Source organism: Coloeus monedula, assembly GCF_965178545.1.
Source record: "Coloeus monedula genome assembly, chromosome: 17".
In the NCBI taxonomy this organism is placed as follows: Eukaryota; Metazoa; Chordata; class Aves; order Passeriformes; family Corvidae; genus Coloeus; species Coloeus monedula.
The window spans coordinates 10985131-11006819 of record NC_138797.1 but is presented as its reverse complement, the minus strand read 5'-3'; the positions used below and the strand labels follow the sequence as shown (position 1 = coordinate 11006819).

General features: G+C 46.7%; 1 protein-coding gene across 1 annotated transcript in view; it reads left to right on the top strand.

The window, feature by feature from the left end:
- Positions 1-33: 33 nt before the first annotated feature.
- Positions 34-21689, top strand: part of COL9A3 (collagen type IX alpha 3 chain) — a gene marked incomplete at both ends in the record, with an annotated part of 32211 nt that continues 10555 nt past the window's right edge. Inside the window, 22 exons of the mRNA XM_082292958.1 lie at positions 34-99; positions 1242-1310; positions 5618-5653; positions 6259-6330; positions 6588-6641; positions 10325-10360; positions 10960-10983; positions 11436-11489; positions 11643-11696; positions 12413-12454; positions 13965-14021; positions 15312-15365; positions 15843-15896; positions 16022-16075; positions 16821-16874; positions 17740-17793; positions 18228-18281; positions 18570-18623; positions 19218-19271; positions 20000-20044; positions 20896-20949; positions 21301-21354. Of these exons, the coding sequence (XP_082149084.1) occupies positions 34-99; positions 1242-1310; positions 5618-5653; positions 6259-6330; positions 6588-6641; positions 10325-10360; positions 10960-10983; positions 11436-11489; positions 11643-11696; positions 12413-12454; positions 13965-14021; positions 15312-15365; positions 15843-15896; positions 16022-16075; positions 16821-16874; positions 17740-17793; positions 18228-18281; positions 18570-18623; positions 19218-19271; positions 20000-20044; positions 20896-20949; positions 21301-21354 (1149 nt within the window). The remainder of the gene's footprint in view (positions 100-1241; positions 1311-5617; positions 5654-6258; positions 6331-6587; positions 6642-10324; positions 10361-10959; positions 10984-11435; positions 11490-11642; positions 11697-12412; positions 12455-13964; positions 14022-15311; positions 15366-15842; positions 15897-16021; positions 16076-16820; positions 16875-17739; positions 17794-18227; positions 18282-18569; positions 18624-19217; positions 19272-19999; positions 20045-20895; positions 20950-21300; positions 21355-21689) is intronic.

Sequence of the window (21689 nt, the reverse complement as noted above, 5' to 3'; positions counted from 1 at the left end):
TGGAGGAAGGGAGAGAGGCAGAGCCTGGGCACCATGGCTGGATTCTCTGCCCTTGGGCTCCTCTCCCTGTGTCAGCTCTTGGCCACAGCATCAGCTCAGGTGAGAAACCTCATTTGTTTCTGCTGCTCAAGGAAAATCCTGTAAGGGTAAAAGAGAGTGGGCTGTGTATGTTGTACCTGTGGGGTGAAACGTGGCAGTAGGCAGGTTGTTAGTCTAAAGTTTATTACAAATGTGCACCTGGGTTTGTACCTGTGTGGGTAGGTGTAAAAACTGTTGGTTTATATTCCTGTAAAAGTGTTGTTTTCCCATTCAGCCCTGCAATTATGAGAGAGAAAGCCTTGGAAAACGGAGATGTGTTGATGCAAGAGAAACAGTTTTCTTTTAAAATGAAGTAACAGATTTCCAGCGAGACTGATCTGATCTGGGTCTTTATCTGAATCAGAATTTCTTACTCACTTCCTCAATCAATTTTCAAATATTACAGCATATTTAGCCCTTGCTCACTTGAGACATGAAGCTGCCTTAAGCTTCCCTGTCTGGTGTTAATGTTATTGTCTGGGGAAGTGACTCCTCAGTGAGTTTTTCATTGTTAGTGAGGAATTCTCGCAGCCTGGCTTGGGAATTCAGAACTCTGCTGCGAGCAGAGCTGCTTCTACAATGAAACCTTTGTTCCCTAAAGCTACAGCAAGTTGCTCTCTGGAGCCCTCTCCGTACAGAAGTCATTGATTGGACCTTTCTTTCCTTCAACCCACCTCAGACCTTTCTAAAATCCCAGATTTTTAAGTGGCAGTCTGCTCAGAGAGGAGACTTTCCCTTTCTCCTCCTGTGTTCATTGGTGTCTGCCTGGCTTTGCCATCACCCCATCAGACTGTGGCTATAAATTAATTATTTCTACCGAGCACTTGGCACCTTTTCCATGGACTTTGCATTTCCTCCTCTGCCCAACCCAAAATGTGCCTGTAGTCAGAACAATTTCCTATACAACCAAACCCCTTTGCTGCCCAGTGACCAGCTTGGATTCCCAGTATAAGGCACCAGTGCAAGGAGCTGGGGATGTGCTCTGGGTTTTCCAAAGAGCCTTGCACTGCTCTGGAGCAACTTTGACCCCACCCAGGCTGGCAGGGGGTGCAGATTTTGGGTTAAGCTGTGGGACTTGGCCATTGCTTTCTGATCTAGCCTTCTAGTGTTTCTTCTGATGCAAAAATAAGCTCTTGTCTTTCACTTATCCTCAGTCCCTTCAGAGAATTGGACCACAAGGCCCTCCTGGACCACAAGGACCCCCTGGACCATCTGGCAAGGACGGCATTGATGTGAGTGACACAGGCAGGGGCTGGCTCGGGCGAGGGGTGGAGCAGGGGCAGAGCCAATGGGGCAGAGAAGCTGCTCTTGTTCTGCAGATCTGCAGCCTCTGGACATCCTTCAGGGGTGGATGGACCTGGAAAATCACTGTCCTTGCAAGAGACCTCGTTCTGCAGGAGTCAGAACAGCGAGTGGAGGTGCTGAGCAGCCTCAGGTTCTTTGCAGCATCAATCCAGGGAGATCTCAGGGGTTCGTGACCCTGCTTGCAAAGTATTTCTCTTTTGGCACAAGGTTGAGTGCAGGGGTACAGTGTGTGTGGGGTCAGCGCACATTCAGTAGTTCAGAGAGAGATTTATGTGATGCTTCAGAGCACCTACATTTCTAGAGAGGCTACAAGAGACTTAAATATGCAGCACTGGACACTGCTTTTATCTTAATAGTTTTATTTCAATATTGTCATCATGGTTATCCCTCACTTTGGCACATGACGTGTCAGGATCTGGCTCGTGTGTTGGCAGACCTGAGTCTGTAGTGGCCCAAAATGAAATGGAGGGTCTTTGTTTCAGCAGGCAGCTCCTTACACCTCCTGCAGAGGGAGAAGACTACATAACCCAGGACTTAATGGAGGAGAAAATCTTGTTCTGTTACTTTTAATTGATGTTTCCATAGATATTAAGAATATTGCTTCCATGCATCTGTTGGATAAGTACTGAACTGTGTCCTGTAGTTGGCAGTGGATAAATGAGCATCACATGGACCTTCAGCAAGACCACAGCAAATGTGGAAGTCTGGGTTCCTGCTTCGATTTCCAGTTTGAGCAGCTCTTGTCTCTCTGAGCTGCTTATGGAATAGTGCAGGGGTTTTTAAAGGGTCTGAAGTACATTTATTGGAATTGGGCCCTTAAGCAACCTTGAAAAAATCTATTCATTCCATGCAGGTCATTTTCTTTTGGATAAGGAGGTAAAAAAAAAAAAGTATGAGTTCCCTGGAACCTGGTGAACAAGGAGTGTTTGTGCCTGCGGTGGGGAGCTTTCCCTGCAGCTCCCTGAGCCAGGCTGGTCTGAAGAGAGAACCTCATTGATTTCCAGCTGATCCCTCCGAGTGTCCTTTGGGCTAATGTTTTCCTGGGAATCTCACTCTGGTTCTGTAGTGTGAGATGTTCAGAGCTGGCACCTCGGCAGCTTCCACTGCTTTTCGTGGCTTCAGGGGACACCCCAGAAGAGGGCAAAGGACACGTGTTCCTGTTTGCAGCAGTGGAGTCCCTGCAGCAGGACACTGCTGTGGCCAGCAGGCTTTGGGAAAGGCTGGTGGTGATTCTCTATGGAAGCAAAAAGAGTTTGGGAAGTATGAAGCCCTTCAGACTTCAAGTTTCAACTTCTGCAGAGAGGAAATGGGGAAGAAACCCCATAGTTGTTCAGTTCCTGCATTCCACAGGATATTTAATTCTGGAACAGCCCCAGCATTGCTTCTGATTGCTCTTGGAAACAGGAGCCCGGGGAGGTGTCAGTCATGGGAACCCACACCCTTTTATCCGCAACTGAAAGCTTTGGAAGGCTCCCCGTGGGACAGGATCAACTAGCAACATCTAATTAATGTGAAGAACTTAGTCCTAATAAATCAAATGGCTGAGTAAGGTGTTTAAGGTGCAAAGTCCTGCAGCCCCGGCTTTGGGCTGGAGTTTTGGCTATGCAGGAGTAGTCTCTTATTTGAACAGACTTGAGCTCCATCCCTCCTATGGATAGAGGATGTCAGGGGCCCTGGTCAGGTGAGATGGTCTGGCTGTCCAGGGACAGGCTCCAGGATGATTCCTGCTCTTCAACAGGACATTGAGTCCTTTCAGGAAAGGCACAGGAGGAGGTGCTGGGCTGTGGCTGGTGTTGAGCACAGTCACGCAGCCTCCCTGCTTAAGAGCTGCCCTTTTTTTGTCAGTACACTCCAAAGAAGGATGGTATATAAAATTCAGCACTACTCTGCATTTTCCTAGTGCTGCATAGGGGGCATCATGTGGATCCTGAGTGGCAGTGGCATTCTGCCACTGCAGAGTGAAAACATTATTTTGTTTTTCTCTTGGTGCTGAGACTTTTTTTTTAAATTGCAATTGAAAATTTTCTGCACTGTATTCCTGAACTCTGTAAGCCACTCCAGCCAGGTCATCTGGACAGGTGACTTTGGATGAGAGTGCTGTGGAAGTGTTGCAGGATGTCTTTGAGCTGGGTGGGTGCTGCTGAGGTGTTCAGCAGTCTCTTACCATCAGCTGTGAGCAGTGAGAGGTGCAGAACATGCAGCTGAATTATTCAGGCTATCTCCTTGGATGAACCCCATCAGCACAATTTCTCAAAGGCCCTGCTTTCATCCCTGCCTTTCAGGGGGAGCTGTAATAGTAAGTCCCTCTGAAATACTTTATAATTAAAGCCTTTAACAAGCCTCTTGTTTCATACTCGGTAACAAGCAAAATCTCTCTCTCCCAAGACTAGAAACAGCATGTTTTGATTGAAAGAATTAGTGACAAGTTCCTGTGAATTATTTCTGGGGATGTAATTCCCTAAATTGCTAATAAGCAATTGTCACTTTTCAGAAATCAAGGGGGTTTTTTTCTTGCTTTCTCTCCTGGCTTGACTTGCTGAGAAAGACTAAACTTCCTTCCCTCTGACACAGCACCAGGAGAGCATTTCCTTTTGCTGACAGCCCTTGCCTCTAATTCCTGGTGATCTGGCATTAGGGGTACAAACACTGATTAGGCTTTTGATTCAGCTCTCTGAAGTTCTGGTGCTCCTGCAGAGTCCTGCAGGGGTCCACGATGGCAGGATCAAGGTTTAAGATGGTCCCCAGCAGCCTTTGCTGGTGCTGTGACCTCGTGGTGCAGAATCCCACCATGCAGGCAAGGAAAAATGCAAGGGGCTGGCAATCCCAGGTGCTGGAAGAGGGAGCAAACCACCCCTAGTGCCATTTCCAGATGCCTTTTCATTTCAAAAGAACTGCTCCTTTCATTTCCTTGGCAGGGAACCTTCCCCAGCCATGATAGTGATAACTATTTATGGAAAAGCTGTGGGCAAAGGATACTGAAGGAGTTGCTTCAGCAAGTCAGAGCATAAAGATGCCTCTGTTCAGGGACCCTCTGGTCGGTCAGTGGTGCAGGACAGAAATCCTGAGCAGCTCCAGGCAGCCAGGCTGGAGAGATGTGCCCACAGCCTTCCCAGTAAATATAGAAACATGCTATAAATCCCACAGCTCTGCATATGCCTCCTGGCTCCTAATTACCAGGCCCATGGTGGGACGGTGTTATTTCCAGCCATGCTCTGTTAACAACTACCCTTCTTCCACAGAGATTTTCTTCTTCCAGGGTACCAACTTGCCCCTTCCCCTCTGGTGGCCCATAGTACCTCTCACACTATTCAGTGCACTTATCCTAAAGCCAGGAGGGCTGGGTACCCTCTGGACTGGGACACAAAGTGTTTTTTTGTGGGATGAGGTAGAAACCAAGCTCCAGTTGAGCTCCTGCTGTTCACAAATGTTTGTTTCTTTTGGGGCCTAACAATAAAATACAAATTGTTATTTGGAGTCTACACACACATTTATGAATGGCATTACAACTGGCTGAGCTGGAAGAAGTGATTAAAGACTTATAAAATACTGTCTCAGAAGCACCTTTAATGCCGTTCTTAGAAGTGTCTTTTTATTAGAATAGAAAAGAAATAGAGTGCTTTTGAAATATTATATGAAAAGTGTGTTTAGTCCAGATTGTGCAATTGGATTAGGTGGAAATCAGTTGGGGGCTGTGCTCGTTTGCTTCTCCTGTCCAAGTTTAGTCATATGAAGAAAATCATTGCAGACAGTTTGCTCATTCTTCACTTCATGGTAATCCCCAGCTCCTGGCAGTACCACAGCTTCATACTGTGCCCTGGAAACCTGGAGTTTACCCCTGTCTCCCTCCGTTTCCCCAGAGAGATGTTTGGAAGCTGTGACACCCATCCAGCTTCCTCTCTGCCTCATTTGCAGACAATCCCAAGTGCAAATAACTCCTAACTATGTCTGGAAGAAGTTGGAGGTGGTGGGGGCACTGTTCAGGAGCACTGGTTCTCTCTGGGAGGCTGGGGATGTGGATTTCCCCAGATTTGCTCCCATAGATGTTGGAAAAGGCTATCCAGGCTCATGCTGCTTAGGGGGTAGCAGGCTTTAGAGCATCAGCTCCGTGAGACTGAGCGTGGTAAATCTTGGAGTGGGGACAAGGAGGGATTTGAGTGCAGCTGGGAACATCAGTGGTGGAAAAAGTCACCAAAGCAAAGTTCAGCACTAACACTGCCTTTTCTCTTTCCTCTAGGGAGAGCCAGGCCCTCCTGGTTTGCCAGGTCCACCAGTAAGTATTTCCTGCTTGGTATCGACTTGTCCATCCTTCTGAGAGGATGCAGGGCACGAGCTGGCACTTACAGCCTCACTTTCCTCTTCATCTGCCACAGAATTCCCAGGAGCAGGGATGCTCAGCGCTGCCCCAGGGGACAAACACAACCTCCTGCTTCAGTGCTATCAGTGAAATAAAATGAAAATTAAATTAATGAATGAAACAAGTGAGATAAAGCTCGTGCATCACCTGTATAATGAAATTATTGGCACCAAGCCACATCACACGGTTATTTCTGGCACTGCTCTGAGTCTGCTTCAGCTGCTCGGTCTGCCAAGGGGTGCTTAGAATTGTACCAGGTGGCAGAGCCCTTTGCTTTGGCCACTTACTGCATCCCTTCCTACCCCTTACTAAGAACAGCTTGTGAGTATGTGGGAATGAGCCAAAGCGCTGAAACTTAGGATTTGGATATGGATTCATAACAAGATTTGCCTCTCTTCATGGGATTGTCCCATGTTGCATGGTGTAAAATCAACACATCAACAAATGAGCTTCCATCCTTGCACCCCTGCCACGCTTCTGTTGCTATGTTGTTATAATAATTGACTGTTTACCTCATGTAGGGGCCAAAAGGTGCACCAGGGAAGCCTGGAGCTGCAGGTGAAGCTGGGCTGCCTGGCCTTCCTGGAGTGGATGTGAGTATTTTGTCATCGTCTCGTAGGTCCTTTAAATCTTTCACATAGGCAGGAGTGTTTTCCTGATGTGTCTCATCAACTTTCTCTGTGCCTACTGGGGAAGGAATATGAGTCCTGGACTTACATGCATGTCTTGCATATCAGGAGAAATTGAAGGGGAAGCATCTCTTGGCTGAATCAAGAAATATGAGAACAATTTTGAGATGTTTTGCTGACAGGATGGCACTCTCTTGATCTTTTGGGTTTTTTTTTTACAGGGTTTAATAGGAACTGATGGCCCACCTGGCCCAAATGGGCCTCCAGGAGACCGTGTGAGTACCCCATTAGATCCTAGGACCCTTTAAATGGTCATTGCCACTGATTGTAGTGATGATTTTCACTTTCTGCTGTAAATTGGTGATATTCAAGCGTTGATTTTCATGTAAACCCTTGCAAAATACTTGGATCCTTGAAATGTAGTCCCAGGTGGCTTTTCATTAAGCAGGGCATGAGATCCACCTTTCTTTCACATGGCTTTGAGCCTGCTTGGGTTGCCTCAGTGGTGGCTGTACTGGGGATATTTCAAGTATCCAAAAAGTTTCTTGAAGCAGTCGAGAGACTTAATTATGAAGTTTATCAAAGTGAAGTTATTTTGGCCTTTATTTGCAGTCTGAGCTGGCAGATCTGTGTTGTTTATAATTAATGCTACTGTGTATTAATTGTTTAAACTTTTGCCTTTTATTATTTCTGGAGCTGTCCATATGATTGCGTTATTAGTTGCCATAGTGTTCCCCAGGCAGCCTAGCAAGAAATAAGAATTGTTTCTGCTTCCTGCATATTCCAGCTCTGCTGAGGGGCACCACAGGGACAGGGAAACAACTGCCAGAGATGTTACAGATGTCCTTCAGATCATCCCCAGTCATCACCCACACTTAAGCCTTCCTGTGACGTTAAGGAATAACAATTAATGAGCCACTCAGCACAGATTGTGAGCCAGCATGGCTGTTCTTCTGTCTCCCAGATGGGAATATAAGGCTTCTATCCACAGCTGGCTTGCTGGCCTTTTGGACTGGGGGCTGCAGTGATGGGCTGGATTTTTGTAACATGTTCAGTATATCCCAATAATCCACTTGTTGCCCCAAGGACTTGCTCAAATCTAAAAAACCTGTGAGTTATATAAAGGGTTGAGTGGTACAGCCATGTATTTTAGAGCTGTTCTTCTTCCTTTCCCATGTGACAGGCAAAGTTTGTGTGGCCACTGGGAAAGTTGAGTGGCAGGGCCCGGACATCCTGGTCACAGCTCCCAGCCTCTGTCCATCACCACCACCCTAAATCCCCCTCCTTTTCTGTCCCTTGTGCTCTTCTTTCTCCCCAGAGATCCAGGGCTGTACAATCCTGGCTACTCTCAGACATTCTGTGGGAAGAGTCCAGCACCATCTGGGAACAGATCCCTGATTTTTAGACTAGGAAAGCTCAGGACCACGCGCGGAAGGCTGTGAGCAGCTCTGTGCCCTGTTCTGTGCTGCGTGGCAGTGCCTGCCCATGCCCACGTTAGCTCACAGCTCCTGCCTTGCAGGGTAATTGAGCAGATAATTTCTGGGCAGCAGAACTTCCCCTCTGTCTGCTGGGCAGGAGCCCCCAGACAGAGCTCACACCCAGGTTTGCTGTGCCTTCCCACATCTTGTAACTCAGTCTGGCAGCATGGGGCAAACCTGGGACCCCTCGTCATTTATGGGAGCTTTTCGAGGTCAGTGGTCCATCTGGGAAATTGTTTTAATTGGTCTAATAAAAACCTGGGAAAAGGGAAAAGACCTCTAAAAGCTTTAGCACTCTAAGTGAACAGCATTGTTGGTCTGACTCTTTTTTTCTCCCTATCTTTTATATTTCAGTCTTGCAGGACTCACTGAAATAAGCTGTCTACTTATTGTTGTGCATTTGAATTCATGCTTAACACTCTGTTTTCTTCTAAATAAGCTTAGTTTTTTGAACTGGAGTGTCTGAGAACAAAGCTTTTTAGTGTAGGGAAGTGGGCTCATGGAGTTTTCAGTAATACTTTATTGCCAAACATTTCCAAAAGGATTTTTATCCTAAATATCTCCCGCTGCTCTCACCATCGATTAGCTTTTCTCCTGGTTCTGCTTACAGACTGAATAGATCAATCCTACTTGTTTTTTCAATTTTAAAAACCCTTTATTTTCAGCTGGGGTTGAGTTGGGTTCTGACCTCTATGTTAGATACTGGTGTCCTTCACTGAAAAAAAAAAACATTTTGAAGTTTGTTGCTTTACACTGAAAGCAATAAGGAGAACATAATTATTCACTTTTATTTATGAATGTCATAATAATCAAGTATTTTCCACGCTCCATAATTGTCTATTCACAGTGTAAATTACTATAAAATGAAAAATTATGGTGTTACTGTTTTCTAATCAAAAGAGAAAGAACATTGTTACCAGGAGAGCGAGTCGAGTCAGACAATGTTATTAAAATTGAGATGTAAATTAGAGTCTCTCCTTTGCACTTACTGCAGTAGCATCAGCTCATTCAGGCACTTGATAATCTCTTACCTTACCAGGAATGTTCACTGCTGCATTCTGCACCTTACACTCTTCAAGATATCAAAATTAGAGAGTGTAAAGTAACAGCATTTGGCATTTTGGGTGCTCTGCCAACTTTCTGGCCTGTTGGTCAAAGCAGAAAGGGGCGATGCAGCTGCTTTCAGAATTAGGGTGCAAGTCAGGAGGTGCCAGGAATTCAATGTTTTCCCTGCAGGAGGAGATCCCAGCTTGCCCCTTACAACCATCAGTAGTGGTAAGGATTTTCAGCCTGAAGATAAAAGTGAGTGGAGGCAGAGCAGAGTAACCTGCAGCAAGAGAAATGAATGAGCTGACATTCACAGCATGGCTGATTTTTATTGGATTACAGTCCCCTGCTCACAAGACCACTCCTAACGAGGCCTTGGGTCCTCCGTGTCTTGCTCCTTAAGCTGAGCAAGGGAAAACATTTCTAATCTTTGGTGCACAGAACATGAGGAGAAGGCAGGCGTCACCCCTGGGGTCACAGTGAGCAGCTGTGTGTGCTGGGATGTTCTCCAGGTCTGCCCATCCACCTCGTTCTAGGGGCAGACACCGTTTAATTTCTGCTCAGGACATCATCCTCGAGGTGTTTCTGTGCAGCATTTTGGGGATGTTTGGAAAAGAGGTTTGGACTGGGGAGAGGCCATGGAAGATTTGTCCCTGTGCAAGGAGATGTCCCTGCTTTGACCCTGGACCCTGGTCCAGTGGAAGGTGTCCCTGCTCATGGCACAGGGGTGGAACAAGGTGGTCTTGAAGGTCCCTTCCAACCCAAACCATTCTGGGATTCTGCTTCAGAATGATCACCCCTGATTAATTTTACAGCCTGCTGGCCAGCTGGCAGCTTTGCAATGCAGCAAAGGGGTTAAGGAGGTCTCTGTCTTCTTCTCTTTAGTCAAGCAGGAAGTTCACAACTTCAAGGGTGACTTAATTCTAGTCTAAGCCATGAGATGATCAAGCTTCAGTCAAGCCTAACAGTAGGAATTCAAACTGGGAAGGGGAGACTGGGAATTTGCTAAGGAGGTTAGTGAAGAAACAGAAGCTGCCAAATCTTTGGCTTTGCTTGAAAGGGAAATGGATGAATTAATAAAATTCACTAGAATAAGTCCAAAATTTGTTAATAGTTTTAGAAAACTTAGTCATTGGAGCTACAATATGAATGTATTATGAATGAGAATATTTCAAGTAGATAAAAGTCAAGTTATGAACATTTAGATATTCATGGAGGATATTTAGATATTCATCTGATGCCAGCTGGGATTTCTAGGGTAATTATCCATAAGTTTTTGTCCCTGTATGTGTGAATTCAGCTGAGCATCTCCAGTTGTGTCCTGTTTCTGCAAGACACTGCTGGAGTTTCCAAGGAGAGCAGGCCTTGGTGACTCCCCATATGGAGGTTTCTCTTTTATCCCTGCTAATTTTTATCCTGTTTTATTCCCATAGGGTGCCTTAGGACCTGCTGGGCCACCTGGACCAGCTGTAAGTACCTCCCAGAACAGCACATGTGATGAAAGTGTGCAATATTATGCCAAAACCATCACCAAGAGAGGATGGGAAGCTTTGTTTCCCAAACAAAGGGATCAAAGTCTGAATGAGTGAATATGTTGTTTGAAATGTTTAAATATGTATGTGTGACCTGTTCTGGTAACACAGGACTTGTTTTGAGTCTTTGAGGTGCTGTAAAAGCAAACCAGCTTGGGATACAGACTGACATATCAAATGCTATTAGAATCATTAGACATTATCTAATGTCTATCAGAATTAAAAGGAAAAGTAAAAGGAGAAATAGATAAACTGGAATGTTGTCTTCCTCTCCGTGTCCCACTCTTGTGTCAGCACACATCACTTTTCTTAGTGATGTCTTGTAGGTAACAGCAATGGAAAGGGAATACAAATTATTGGAGGCAACAAAAGGATTCATCAAGACTCTGCTCTGATTGAAAATTATAATAATTAGGGGCAAGGGAGTGATAAGGAAACTTAGGAAAAAAAAATTAGCAGCGTTTTCTGAGGTTTTCTTTTCTTCCTGTATGTTTGGTTTCTGAGTGATCTTTTACTGTTTCAAATGTTGTTTCCAGGGAAAAGGACTGCCAGGACCTCCAGTAAGTAATAAGAATATTTTTTTTCAAAACAAAGTTATAAATTAAGATTCTGATTTTATTGGATACTCTGAGTGTTACAAACCTACCCCAGGACCCAGGCAGAGGGACTTGGAGTCCTGCAGATCATCAGCCTTGGGGGATTTTTATCCTTGCCCCCACCCTGGGGAAGCTGGCTCTGGTTTAAACACAAGGCACAGCAGCCTTGTAAACACTGGAAGTGCCCAGTTTGGGGGCAGCTTTTGTTTGGTGGGTTCCTGGGAGCTGCCCTGTGCCTGAGGGATGCAGACTGGCAGTGTATTCCAGGGGGATGTGGAGTAAAAACAGGATGTGCGTTGGGAAGCTGATGGTCTGGTGCAGGATGGAGCTCCTTGGGGGGATTGGGCAAATGGGGGCAGCCAGCAGCCTGGGCTTTGGGGTGTCATGATGTAAAAGCTCTTCTCTCTGCTCAACAGGGGCCCCCAGGACCCAGTGGGCGCCCAGGTGGACATGGATTTCGGGGTCCTTCTGTGAGTTTCTCCTACCATTTAATCCCCATTTACTGAATGTGCCACAACCACAGAAGAATGAGTTTCATTTTTGTCTCTTTCCTCACTCTGAGGAGATATTTCCCTTTGCATTTACATTGAAAGGGAATTCTTATTATTTTTCTCTCTTTTTAGGGACCTTTTGGTCTGCCAGGATTCCCAGGGCCTCCTGGACCACCTGGGCCTCCCGTAAGTTGAGACTTGCAAACAAATGGGAGAAAATTCCTGGGGGGAGTCTGGAATTTTCTTCTTGCTGCACTTTTTATTTGCTGCCACTACCATGAGCATTCAGCAGGGCATAAACACCATGCCCTGAGAAGAGCAGGGACTTTTCCCTGGCTGCACCTGGATGTGTTGATGATCTCCTGTTTGTTATTTGTGCTCTCTGTGAGGAGGGACCCAATGACACTGCACCTTTCTGGCACACAGAGCACGGGGTGGGCTGCTTGTTCTCTCAGGGAAAGTTTTTGTGCTTGCATGGATCATGATCTGTTCTTGTAGGACCAGCAAGTGGGGCTTGCAATCAAGTCCCTGCTTTGGGTTTGCTGTGCCCTCTCTGGAGTGTTGAACAGTGGGATTGGGACGTCTTTCCCAAGGAGTTTTCCCCAGGCCAGGAGGAAGCCAGGCACAGCTGCTCTCCTCTACTTGCTGCTTTCATCACCTAAGGCCCAAGACTCTTCCCCAGCCCAGCTGTGCCTCTCCAGGGGATGGTTACACCCTTGATGTGTCTGGTTTTGAGCACTGGTGCAGCTCATAACACTCCAGGGGCAGCACTTTAGACTCTGGGGCTGAGTATGTGCCTTGTGTTGATCCAGCTGAGCTGGCTCTGTAAAAATCATCCTAGAAACTGTGTTTCCTCCTCGTGTTTGTCCTGTATTTAAAAGCCACCATTCCCTGAATTGCAGGGTCTTCCAGGCGCCCTTCCCGATGGCGGCGGGGACCTTCAGGTAGGTTTTTCTTTATGTAGCATGAAAATGAGCTTTGGTTTAATCCCTGATGTGACTTTTGCTTGGCACAGCTGGGGGAGTGTCAGACCATTTAACATGCGCTGTTTAGACCTGCAGATGTGGGTTTAAACCACCTTACCAGGATGCAGAAGAGTGGGGGGGGGGTGTTTCCTGGGCTGAAATATTTTTTGAGGAGGTAGATGTGCACTGGCACAGGGTGCCCAGAGAAGCTGTGGTTGCCCCATCCCTGGAAGTGTTCAAGGCCAGGTTGGATGGGGCTTGCAGCAACCAGGTGTCCCTGCCCATGGCTGGGTGTGGAACATGACAAGATTTAAGTTCCCTTCCAACCCAAACCATCCCGTGATTCCAGTGCTGGTGTTGTCCTTGATTTTTTTCTTCCCAAAATGCACATTTTGCATACATTCTTCAGGTGCTAAACAACTTCAGCTTTTGGTAAAAGACAACGGCTTTTCATGCTTCCAATCCTGCCTTGTGACAGGAAAGGCTGTGAGTGTAGCACTGTTTATTTCCAGGGATGGTGGCACCGGGTTCTTGTGGACATCTGCTTTGTTTTAGGCTTCCTTCCTTAGGAGAAAGCCTTGATCCCTTTCTTTCAGGGGAACGAAAGGAGTGCTAAGTCCACGAACGATGGAAGTGACATTTGCAGATTTCACAGCTGTTGTTGTGACAGCTTCTTTGGTTTTCTAATTGGCATGCCCCAAAAAAAGCTCCGAGTCAGTTTAGACTGCCTTATGGCACATCACATGGGAGTTAATAGGAAATTAGGTTATTTCTGCACGTTTAATTTAAGTTACCCTGTGGAATATACTAGAAAATTAAATTTTTGCTACAGAGGTGATGCCTGAGGTTGTATTAAAAGAAAAAAAAACCTACAAACAAACAAATTAAGAGCTATTTGTAAAGATTCAAGAGTATGGCCTTTTCCTCATTAAATTTTCATGCATATTCTGATTTGTTCCCAGTGAAGCTGAAGTTCCCACCAGGGGCTCCGCCAGCCCTAGACATCTGCAGATACCAGTTTATAGGTATTGGTTTTTTGTGGGTGCCCTTCAATTAACTCTGATGCCTGTCCTTGCTCCACTTAAGGAGCTGGCTAAAGGAAATCAATAGGGATCAATTAATGCAGAGGATTAAATATGGTCCTAATGATTTACAAAGAAACTGATCCAGCTGCACTGGGTAACTTGGGTTCTTGGGCATTTTGGACTGTGGACACTGTCAGCCTTCAGAAAGTCTCACAATCCACGTTCAAAGTGGAGCAGGCCATTCATAAATCATTATATTTAATTTAATAATTATCCTGGTGAGATACCAGGACCTCCAGGACCCCTTTCCATAGGGAAATGTTGGTCAATCCATGATGCCACTATTCCATTAGATTTAGTGGATTTAGAGCCAAAATCCACATGACTTTTCACCTAATGGATGCAAGCAGCCTCCCTGGGTGTGCTGTGTGCCTGTTAAACCAAAGTGTTTCTGTTCCCTGCAGTGCCCAGCTCTGTGCCCACCAGGCCCCCCAGGCCCCCCAGGAATGCCAGGCTTCAAGGTAAGGAAACATCACCTGCAATACAAGGATCTGTCCCCCAAAATAAACACCACTAGGAACCCCTGGGATTAAATTGTGTCCACAGTCCATGTCTCCTGTAGGCTCACACCTCCCAAACCAGCCATGCATTTGCATTTATTCCAAATGAAATTTAACCCTTGGCATAGATTAAAACCCCCTGCAAGCCCAGTGGGGCAGAGCTGGTGGACAGGAACAAGCAGGGGCAGCAGTTCAGGGCTGCCTCAAGAACCAGGTGCTGCCTTTCCAGGCCTGCGAGCTGGAAAAACCTCACAACTTCTTAAACTGCAAAACATAACTTACATAATTAATATAATGTAATTTAGTTGCTGTTTTTATAGCCAGTGTAGCACCAGGTAGGTTTATGTTTAGTTGTTGGGCTCTGGTATATAAATTCAAGGTTTCCACCCTCAGGAGTTAAAAGTCTCCTCCTCTGTCCCTTCTCTGGTTCACATGAAGTCTGTGCAGTTATGGATTCAGCAGTGAGACAAAGTAAAAAGTGACTCAAGGTCTTTTAGCAGGATTTAGAAGTTGGCAGTGAGTGGGAGAGCTCCTAGGGAATGCTCTCAATTCCTCCTGAACTGACCTTTCTCAGGTCTGCTTGGTCTCTGCGCTGAGTCATAAATATCATTACAAATACAAGATGTTTAGGACGTAACTGCTCAAAATTCATAGCTCATGAAAAGGAAAACCCTGTGAAACTCTCCAATTATGATGCAAATGATGCACAGGACCTTTGTTGTGGTGAGGAATAACATCTGCCATGGCTGAAATCGTGCTGGGTCTCTCCCACATAATAGGAAGAGAGCCAAGACACAAATTGAATCAGAGCTTATATAAAAGCTTTCAGTGGGACATGGATTTCTTTGCAAGCTTGATGATGCAGACATTAAAGATGACCTAAAAAGGGAGGTAAAAGATGCAGAGTGGGGTTTTCAGAAGTGACTCATCCCCATTTTCAGGGGTGATGGGAACTGAGTTCTGGTCCCTGATCTGTATTTGAGAACTGCATCCAGATCATGAGCTTAGTCCAGTGCAAGTCACTCTGGAAAACCAAATCTGGGCATTTCCTAAAACGACATCAATTCTGACACTGGTACCTGGATAACCTCCCCCAGGAGGGATCTGCATTCACCTGGGTACAGCACACCTACAGATTGTTTTTCTTGTAAGTCATTTGGGATGTGGGGGTTTAGGTTTCCCAGCTGTCTCATCAAATTTAATTTTTAAAGCAAGACTCAGGATGTGATTAATCACAACTCTTATTTCTAGGGACACACTGGTCACAAAGGGGAGCCTGGTGAAGTAGGAAAACAAGGAGAGAAGGTAAACTTCAATTTAAAGGGGGAGGATTTTTCTCTTTAAAAACATCTTGAAAAAGAAATAAGTGATTTTTTTCAAGGAGCCAGGGAGGAATGAGGCTGTTGGCTGAACAAGGAGCAGTTACTTTGGCTGAAGTCCACTGGGTTCCACTGCTGTCCCTGTAGGACCCTGTGCTGACTCTCCAAGAAAATTCATCTTCCCAGGGATCTCATGTTAAGATCAATTTGAGTTAACAGCTATCCTTTCCCATGCAGGGATGTCAGCTCAGGAGAAGCCTTGCATTAATCATTTGGATAAATTCCTGACTGATAGAACATTCTTGCATGTAGAAGAAATTGTCTATAACGTAGAAGCAAATTCTGCAGAGAAATCTGGAAGGGAGAGAGGGAGCTCAAGAAGAAATAAGATGGGGAGTCCCTGGCTGTGTGTTTGCAGGCTCCTGATGTCTCTCCTCTTGTCTGATTGACTTTTCTCTCCCAGGGTAACCCTGGCCCTCCCGGCCCTCCAGGAATTCCGGGCGGTGTCGGCCTGCAGGTATCCCCTCCTCTTCTCTTCCCACCACTCCAATGGCCCTTTCACTGTGGAGCTCAATGGAGCCATCAGTCACCTTGGTTACACAAACAGAGATTGAGTTTGAACTGATTTGTTTTCTTAATTAGGGCCCAAGAGGACTAAGAGGCCTCCCTGGTCCAATGGGTCCAGCTGGCGACAGAGTAAGAAAAAACTTCTGGGTTTTTTTCCCCCTCCACCACCGGTTTGTCTTGTGAGAGGTGCCAGTGACACCTGTCCTTACTGAATTCCACTGGGAAACTTGTAAAGGCATAAAATGTGGGGTGTTCCCTGCAGCACCTCCATCAGAACAACCTTCCAAAGCCAGGACAATCCACACACCTGAGGGACTGGCAGGGTCAGGCCCAGCCAGACTGAATCATTCCACGCAAAGTGCAAGACTGACAGTGTTATAGAATCTTGCAAAAAAAAAAAAGAGAAACATTTCGTGAACATTTCACTTTCTCTTCTGTCTCTTTACAAGAAAAAGCCAAGGAATCGCTCATGGACAGAGGTTTTCAGGACACAAAAAGGCTCCTCAGTGAGAACAGGGTCAATCTCCAGCTCATTGAGGCTTCGGACTCTTGTCACCGTCCCTTGACCAGCAGCCCAGAGGCTGAATGGTTTTGACTTGGATGAAGTCATGCATTTATTTAGGAGTAAGAGTGTTACCAAGATAGCAAGGCCATGAATGGTATCAGTGTATCAGAGGTACAAAGGTGGGGAGATCCAGAGTAAAAACCCGTTGTTCAGAGTGGGATTTTTCGCAAGTCTGTCCTGCAAACCAGCAGGAAATAAGGGGTGGCTTTCCAGGGCTTTTGTGTTTTCTCAGGTTGTGGTACAAGGTGGGGATTCTGTTACTTCATCCTCTGCCAAGCCCAGCATTACAATGATGTCTGTTCTCTGCAGGGTGACATTGGATTCAGAGGCCCACCTGGAATCCCAGGACCTCCAGGGAAAGCTGTATGTATCCCACTCTCTCTCTGGCCCTGCCTTCCACAGCCACAGCCTGGTTTATTCCTCCTTGCTGAGCTCTGCTGCCAGTGAGCAGGAGGCTGTGCTGACCACCTCCATCAGATTATTCCCTTTTCCCTCCACTTAGAGCAGTGTTATTTCACCTGGCCCAGACTTCAGGATGTCTCTCCCTTTGCCATGCCCCACACCAGAATAAGTTCACCACGTTTCCATTGCTCTCTGTCCTTCACTGCCCTTCCCTGAACACCAGCAGCTTGGGCAAGCACTGGAGAAGGGAATATCCATTACTTTTGCAGGAAGAAGCAGCCCTATCATGAGCTTACATCCCTTGAGCCTGGTCTGCTCCCAGGTGCCCACAGCTCTCAAAGATTTCTGCTCCAAGCAGGAATAGCTGTGTATTGAAGATGAAATCTCCATCCTTCTGCAGAGCTCCCTACTGCAGCACCACCCTCTGGGGACCCCTCTCTCATCTTGCAATTATAGAAGAAATTCATCCAAACGAAAATAAAATTAGGCGCTTTCTCACCAAACCTTTCATTACACCCAGCAGGATCTAGACAGTAAATATTAAAGCTTTTCTCCCACTCTGTTTTTGCTTAAAGAAATTGCTTCATTATATGAAGGGGAAGATGGTCTCTGCCCTGAGGGATTGTTGGCAAAGTTCCTGCTGCAAAAAGTGTGTCAGGAATTGGAGTGTAACTGAGAAAGTACAGCCGAGCTCTTGGGGGACTGTGCACTCACACCTCTGCTGACACCAGCGAACAGCACAAAAACCTCCTCTTTTCACCTCAAAGCATCAATCTCTGTCACTGTCTGATGGAGATGCTTAATGGCTTTTCCTCCTCTGTCACAGGGAGACCAAGGGAGCAAAGGACCTCAGGGATTCCGGGGGCCCAAAGGCGACACTGTAAGTGCAGTCAAACACCCTTCTGCTCCAGTCTGGGAGGTGACATTCCAAAGACTCTGTTCCATAGGTTTATTATGGCTCGTGCCCCCTTGGTTTGCTTGAAAGGGATGGAAGTATCATCTCAAAAATGAGATGTTTAACTCTTACTAAAGATGCCTGAGCAATAAGGTGTCCAAATGCTGCTACAGCCTGGAGCACAGGGAGCAGATCTTACATCCCCTTCCCTTGAAATGATCAAGAATTTCAAAAGATCAGGTGTTGTATCCAGCATTGGGCCGGTTTCCTGGTGTGCCCAAAACAACCTCCATATCTATGTGGACAGAGAGGAGCCAGCTGAAATGGAATGAAGTGTCCCTACAGAATTTGAGTATTGTCTTTGTTGACTGTTCATAAGGTTTACACAGGTTAACACAGGATTTATTGTTGTTTTCTAGGGTAAACCTGGACCAAAAGGAAACCCAGGGGCTCGTGGACTCATAGGAGAACCTGTAAGTCAGTTAAGTAGGATGCAGATCTTGCTGTTGTCTTGCTTGCAGATGAGGAGATAAAACACAACAGGAGAAGAGCTGCTTCGTGCCATCTTTGCTGTCAAATTTCTGCTCTGTGGGTCTCTGTGTAATCCCAGCTGGACTAAGCCCCCGTTGTACTGCTGTTAATGAAAAATCTCCCAGTGCAACTGCAGCTGGACTCATTGCCAAAAGCTTCTTTGATGTGAATGTATTTTGCAAACCACAGAGCCTCCTCCTGACCTAAACATGTGCTGTCCATGTTTGCAGGGAATGCCTGGCAAGGACGGGCGGGATGGAGCTCCTGGACTCGATGGTGAGAAGGTTTGTAAAGTCCTACTTAAACACTGCAGGGAAGATTCCTGAGACTGTGCTGGGAGTGCTGCAAAGCTCCTGATGCTCACCAAGAAGCTTGGCTGGAAAGGCTTTTGCTTCTAAAAAGTTTTCTAATATATTGTCACTAGTGAAGGAGAATGAAATTTTCCTATTAGCTAATCCCAAGGGAATTCCCTAAAGAAGGAAAATGCACATGTGATGTGTGCAGGGACACTCAGCTGTGTCCCCGGATTTAGTGGTTCCTTCTGACTGACTTGAGGCCTTCTGAAATGCCTTTTCAGAGCTGTTGACAGGGTTGATTTTAATTGCCTGGAGACAAAGTGCTGTCAGGTACTGTTGCCTGGTTCTTGAACAGTGATTCTGCGGGAATATTGAGCACGTGCTGCCAGGGAAGGCTGGGAGCTGCAGGAAATAGGGAGCTCCTGTCCAGTGGGTGCTCAGTCCTCTAGACACAGCAGCTCTTGGTCCTGTGCATAAGGGGAGGGAGAAAAGTACAAATGCCTGTTTGGGAATGTGTCCCTTACGTGTGCCAGGCCATTTCCCAGTGCTGGAGGATCCTTCCTAACCTCTCCCTATCCACAGGGTGATGCAGCTCCCATGGGTGCTCCTGGAGAGAAGGGGCCAAATGGACTTCCTGTGAGTATGGAGCAGGACCTGCCACCTCTGGGGGTTCCAGCAGCTCGGTGTGCCTGCAGAGATCCTTCCTGGGCACAGGGGAGGGTCATTCTGGGGGTTGTTTCGCAAGGGGCTCTAGTTAAGCCAAGAAGAAATGCACTTTTCCCACCATGCAGACAGGGAAGGAGTGTGCCAGACAGAACTGGAGAACACCTGGAGCAGCACCACACAGTATTTCCCTGGGTGTTGGCCTCTCTGACTCTTTAAAATCTAAACTTGAGAGGGATTTTCTCTTTCACATCCCACTGACGTACATCCCTTAAGCAGGGAGGTAAGATCTGGGATATAATACCCTGAGCTCTGTCCCTGCCTTACTCCAGTGCTTATTGGCAAAATGTTTCATCTCTCCCGTCTTCCAGCTGTTTAAAAGAGATAAAGTATTCCTTTCTTCCTGTATTACAGAATATTTTGAACACCCCTGGAGAGAGGTTTCTGCTGTGCAAAATGTGGCTGCTGCTGGTCTATTTGTATATTCCTGCTCTTTGCTCTCATGCCCAGGATTAGTGTTCATGGAGCTGCAAGGGCAGCAAGAGAGACATTGAAGTCATAATTTTCGCAGTGAAAGCTGCAGAAGTCTAAACCCTCCATTGCTTCAAGCAAACGTCACTCCTTGTGTGTCAAATCAGACCAGAATAACAAATTTAATTACTTCACTTCTTCTGACATTGCTTTAATATAATTTTTTTCAGGGACTGCCTGGAAGAGCGGGTATTAAAGGTTCAAAGGGTGAACCAGTAAGTGAATCTCTCTAACGATGAGGTCTGCTGGGGAAACTGGTCACAACAAGACTTTTTAGCCTTGGGAAATGAGGAGGACTTACCCCAATGTGATGATTTCTGTATTTCTGCTGGGCCTGAGGAGCTGGAATTAGGTAAAATAACTGGGCTGGAAGCTGGTTCAGGAAAGACACAGCAGATACACAGGAGAGTCATCAGTGGTTTAGTAAACTTCATCCTTTTGCCAAAGTCACAGGAGGAGGCTTCATCTTTGGGAATCAAAAGCTGAGCACCTGCAAGCAGGAGCAGGATTATCTCATCTTGCCTTCTGCAGATTTTCCCTCAGCTCAGGAGAAAAACTTTCATGGAGCTTTAGATTGACACTCACCTGTGAGATAAAAGAAAACCTCAGGCAGACCAAAGCAGTCCAGCACAAAGCTGTTCTGAGAGGTTTTTTTTTCCCTGTCCCTCTCCTTTATGAATTCTTCCCTCTGCACCTGCATCATTATTGCTGCTAATCCTCAGGGAGGAGAGCACACACTGCAGGAAGGTGGTGCAGGAATCTGCTCCTGACATGAAGGTGATGCAGGAGTGAATGGGATGGGGCGTCCTGGCATCCCTGTCTCATGTGGGACATGGGGACACGCCCCTGGGGCTGGCAGCCCTCCCTGGTCACTGGTTCCAGGACAGGGCGTGCAGCTCACCTGTTCTCTGGTGCTGAGAGTTTTGCCTTAAAACTGTGAAAGTTTAAAGCTGTTTTTATTTCCTGATCCAGGTTATAGCTCCCTCCTCCTTTTGTTGCTTCAGGTAGGACAGAAATGACTCCCTGAAGTGATGCCCTAACTGAGTGTTTGCTTTGTGCTCTGCAGGGCAGCCCTGGAGAGATGGGAGAGGCAGGTCCCTCTGGAGAGCCAGGCATCCCTGTAAGTGTCCCACATTTACACTTGGGCTCTGCTGGGTGAGTTTTGAACCAAACTGGGGAGCTGGAGCTCACGTGCTGCTTCCTTGCACAAAAAAAGCTTCCTGTGATGCAGCACCTGCAATCCCATGGGATTCCAGGCTTTCCACACTGGTGTGGAGTTCCCCAGGGAGCACTGAGCTGGCTGGGCAGGGTGCTGGGCACAGGTACTGGGCAAAACCCACCAGCTATGGGCTGGCAGATGGGCAGGAGTTTGGGACTGAGCAGCCTGGGATCCAGGAATGTGTCCCAGCGGGATGGGAAGGGTGGATCTGTGGCTCCTAAATATCACACCTGACTTTGGTGTCCCTGCCAGGGCGATGTTGGCATTCCTGGTGAGAGAGGTCTGCCAGGACCCAGAGGAGCAACTGTAAGTACAGAGCTGCCTGTAAACCAGAGAGGTGCCAAAATAGGGTTTGTGTGGGGGTGTCACTCTCTGGCTACACTAAAAGGCCACTTTCTCTCTCAGTGTTGTCTCTGAGGAGCTTTGGCAGCAGAGAAATTCCTCCCCCAAGCTGGGTCAGATCCTGTTCTCACTGACAGCTCCATGCAAATGCCAAGTGATCCCTCCCATTTTGCTTGGCAGAGCAAACTGCAGCTGTCCAGGAGGTTTGTGGAACTGACACAGTCTGGCAGGAGGGACTGGACAGTCATTAAATAGGAATAAGAAGGTTCTGCCTGTGCTGAAGTGAGGCATAGTGAAGC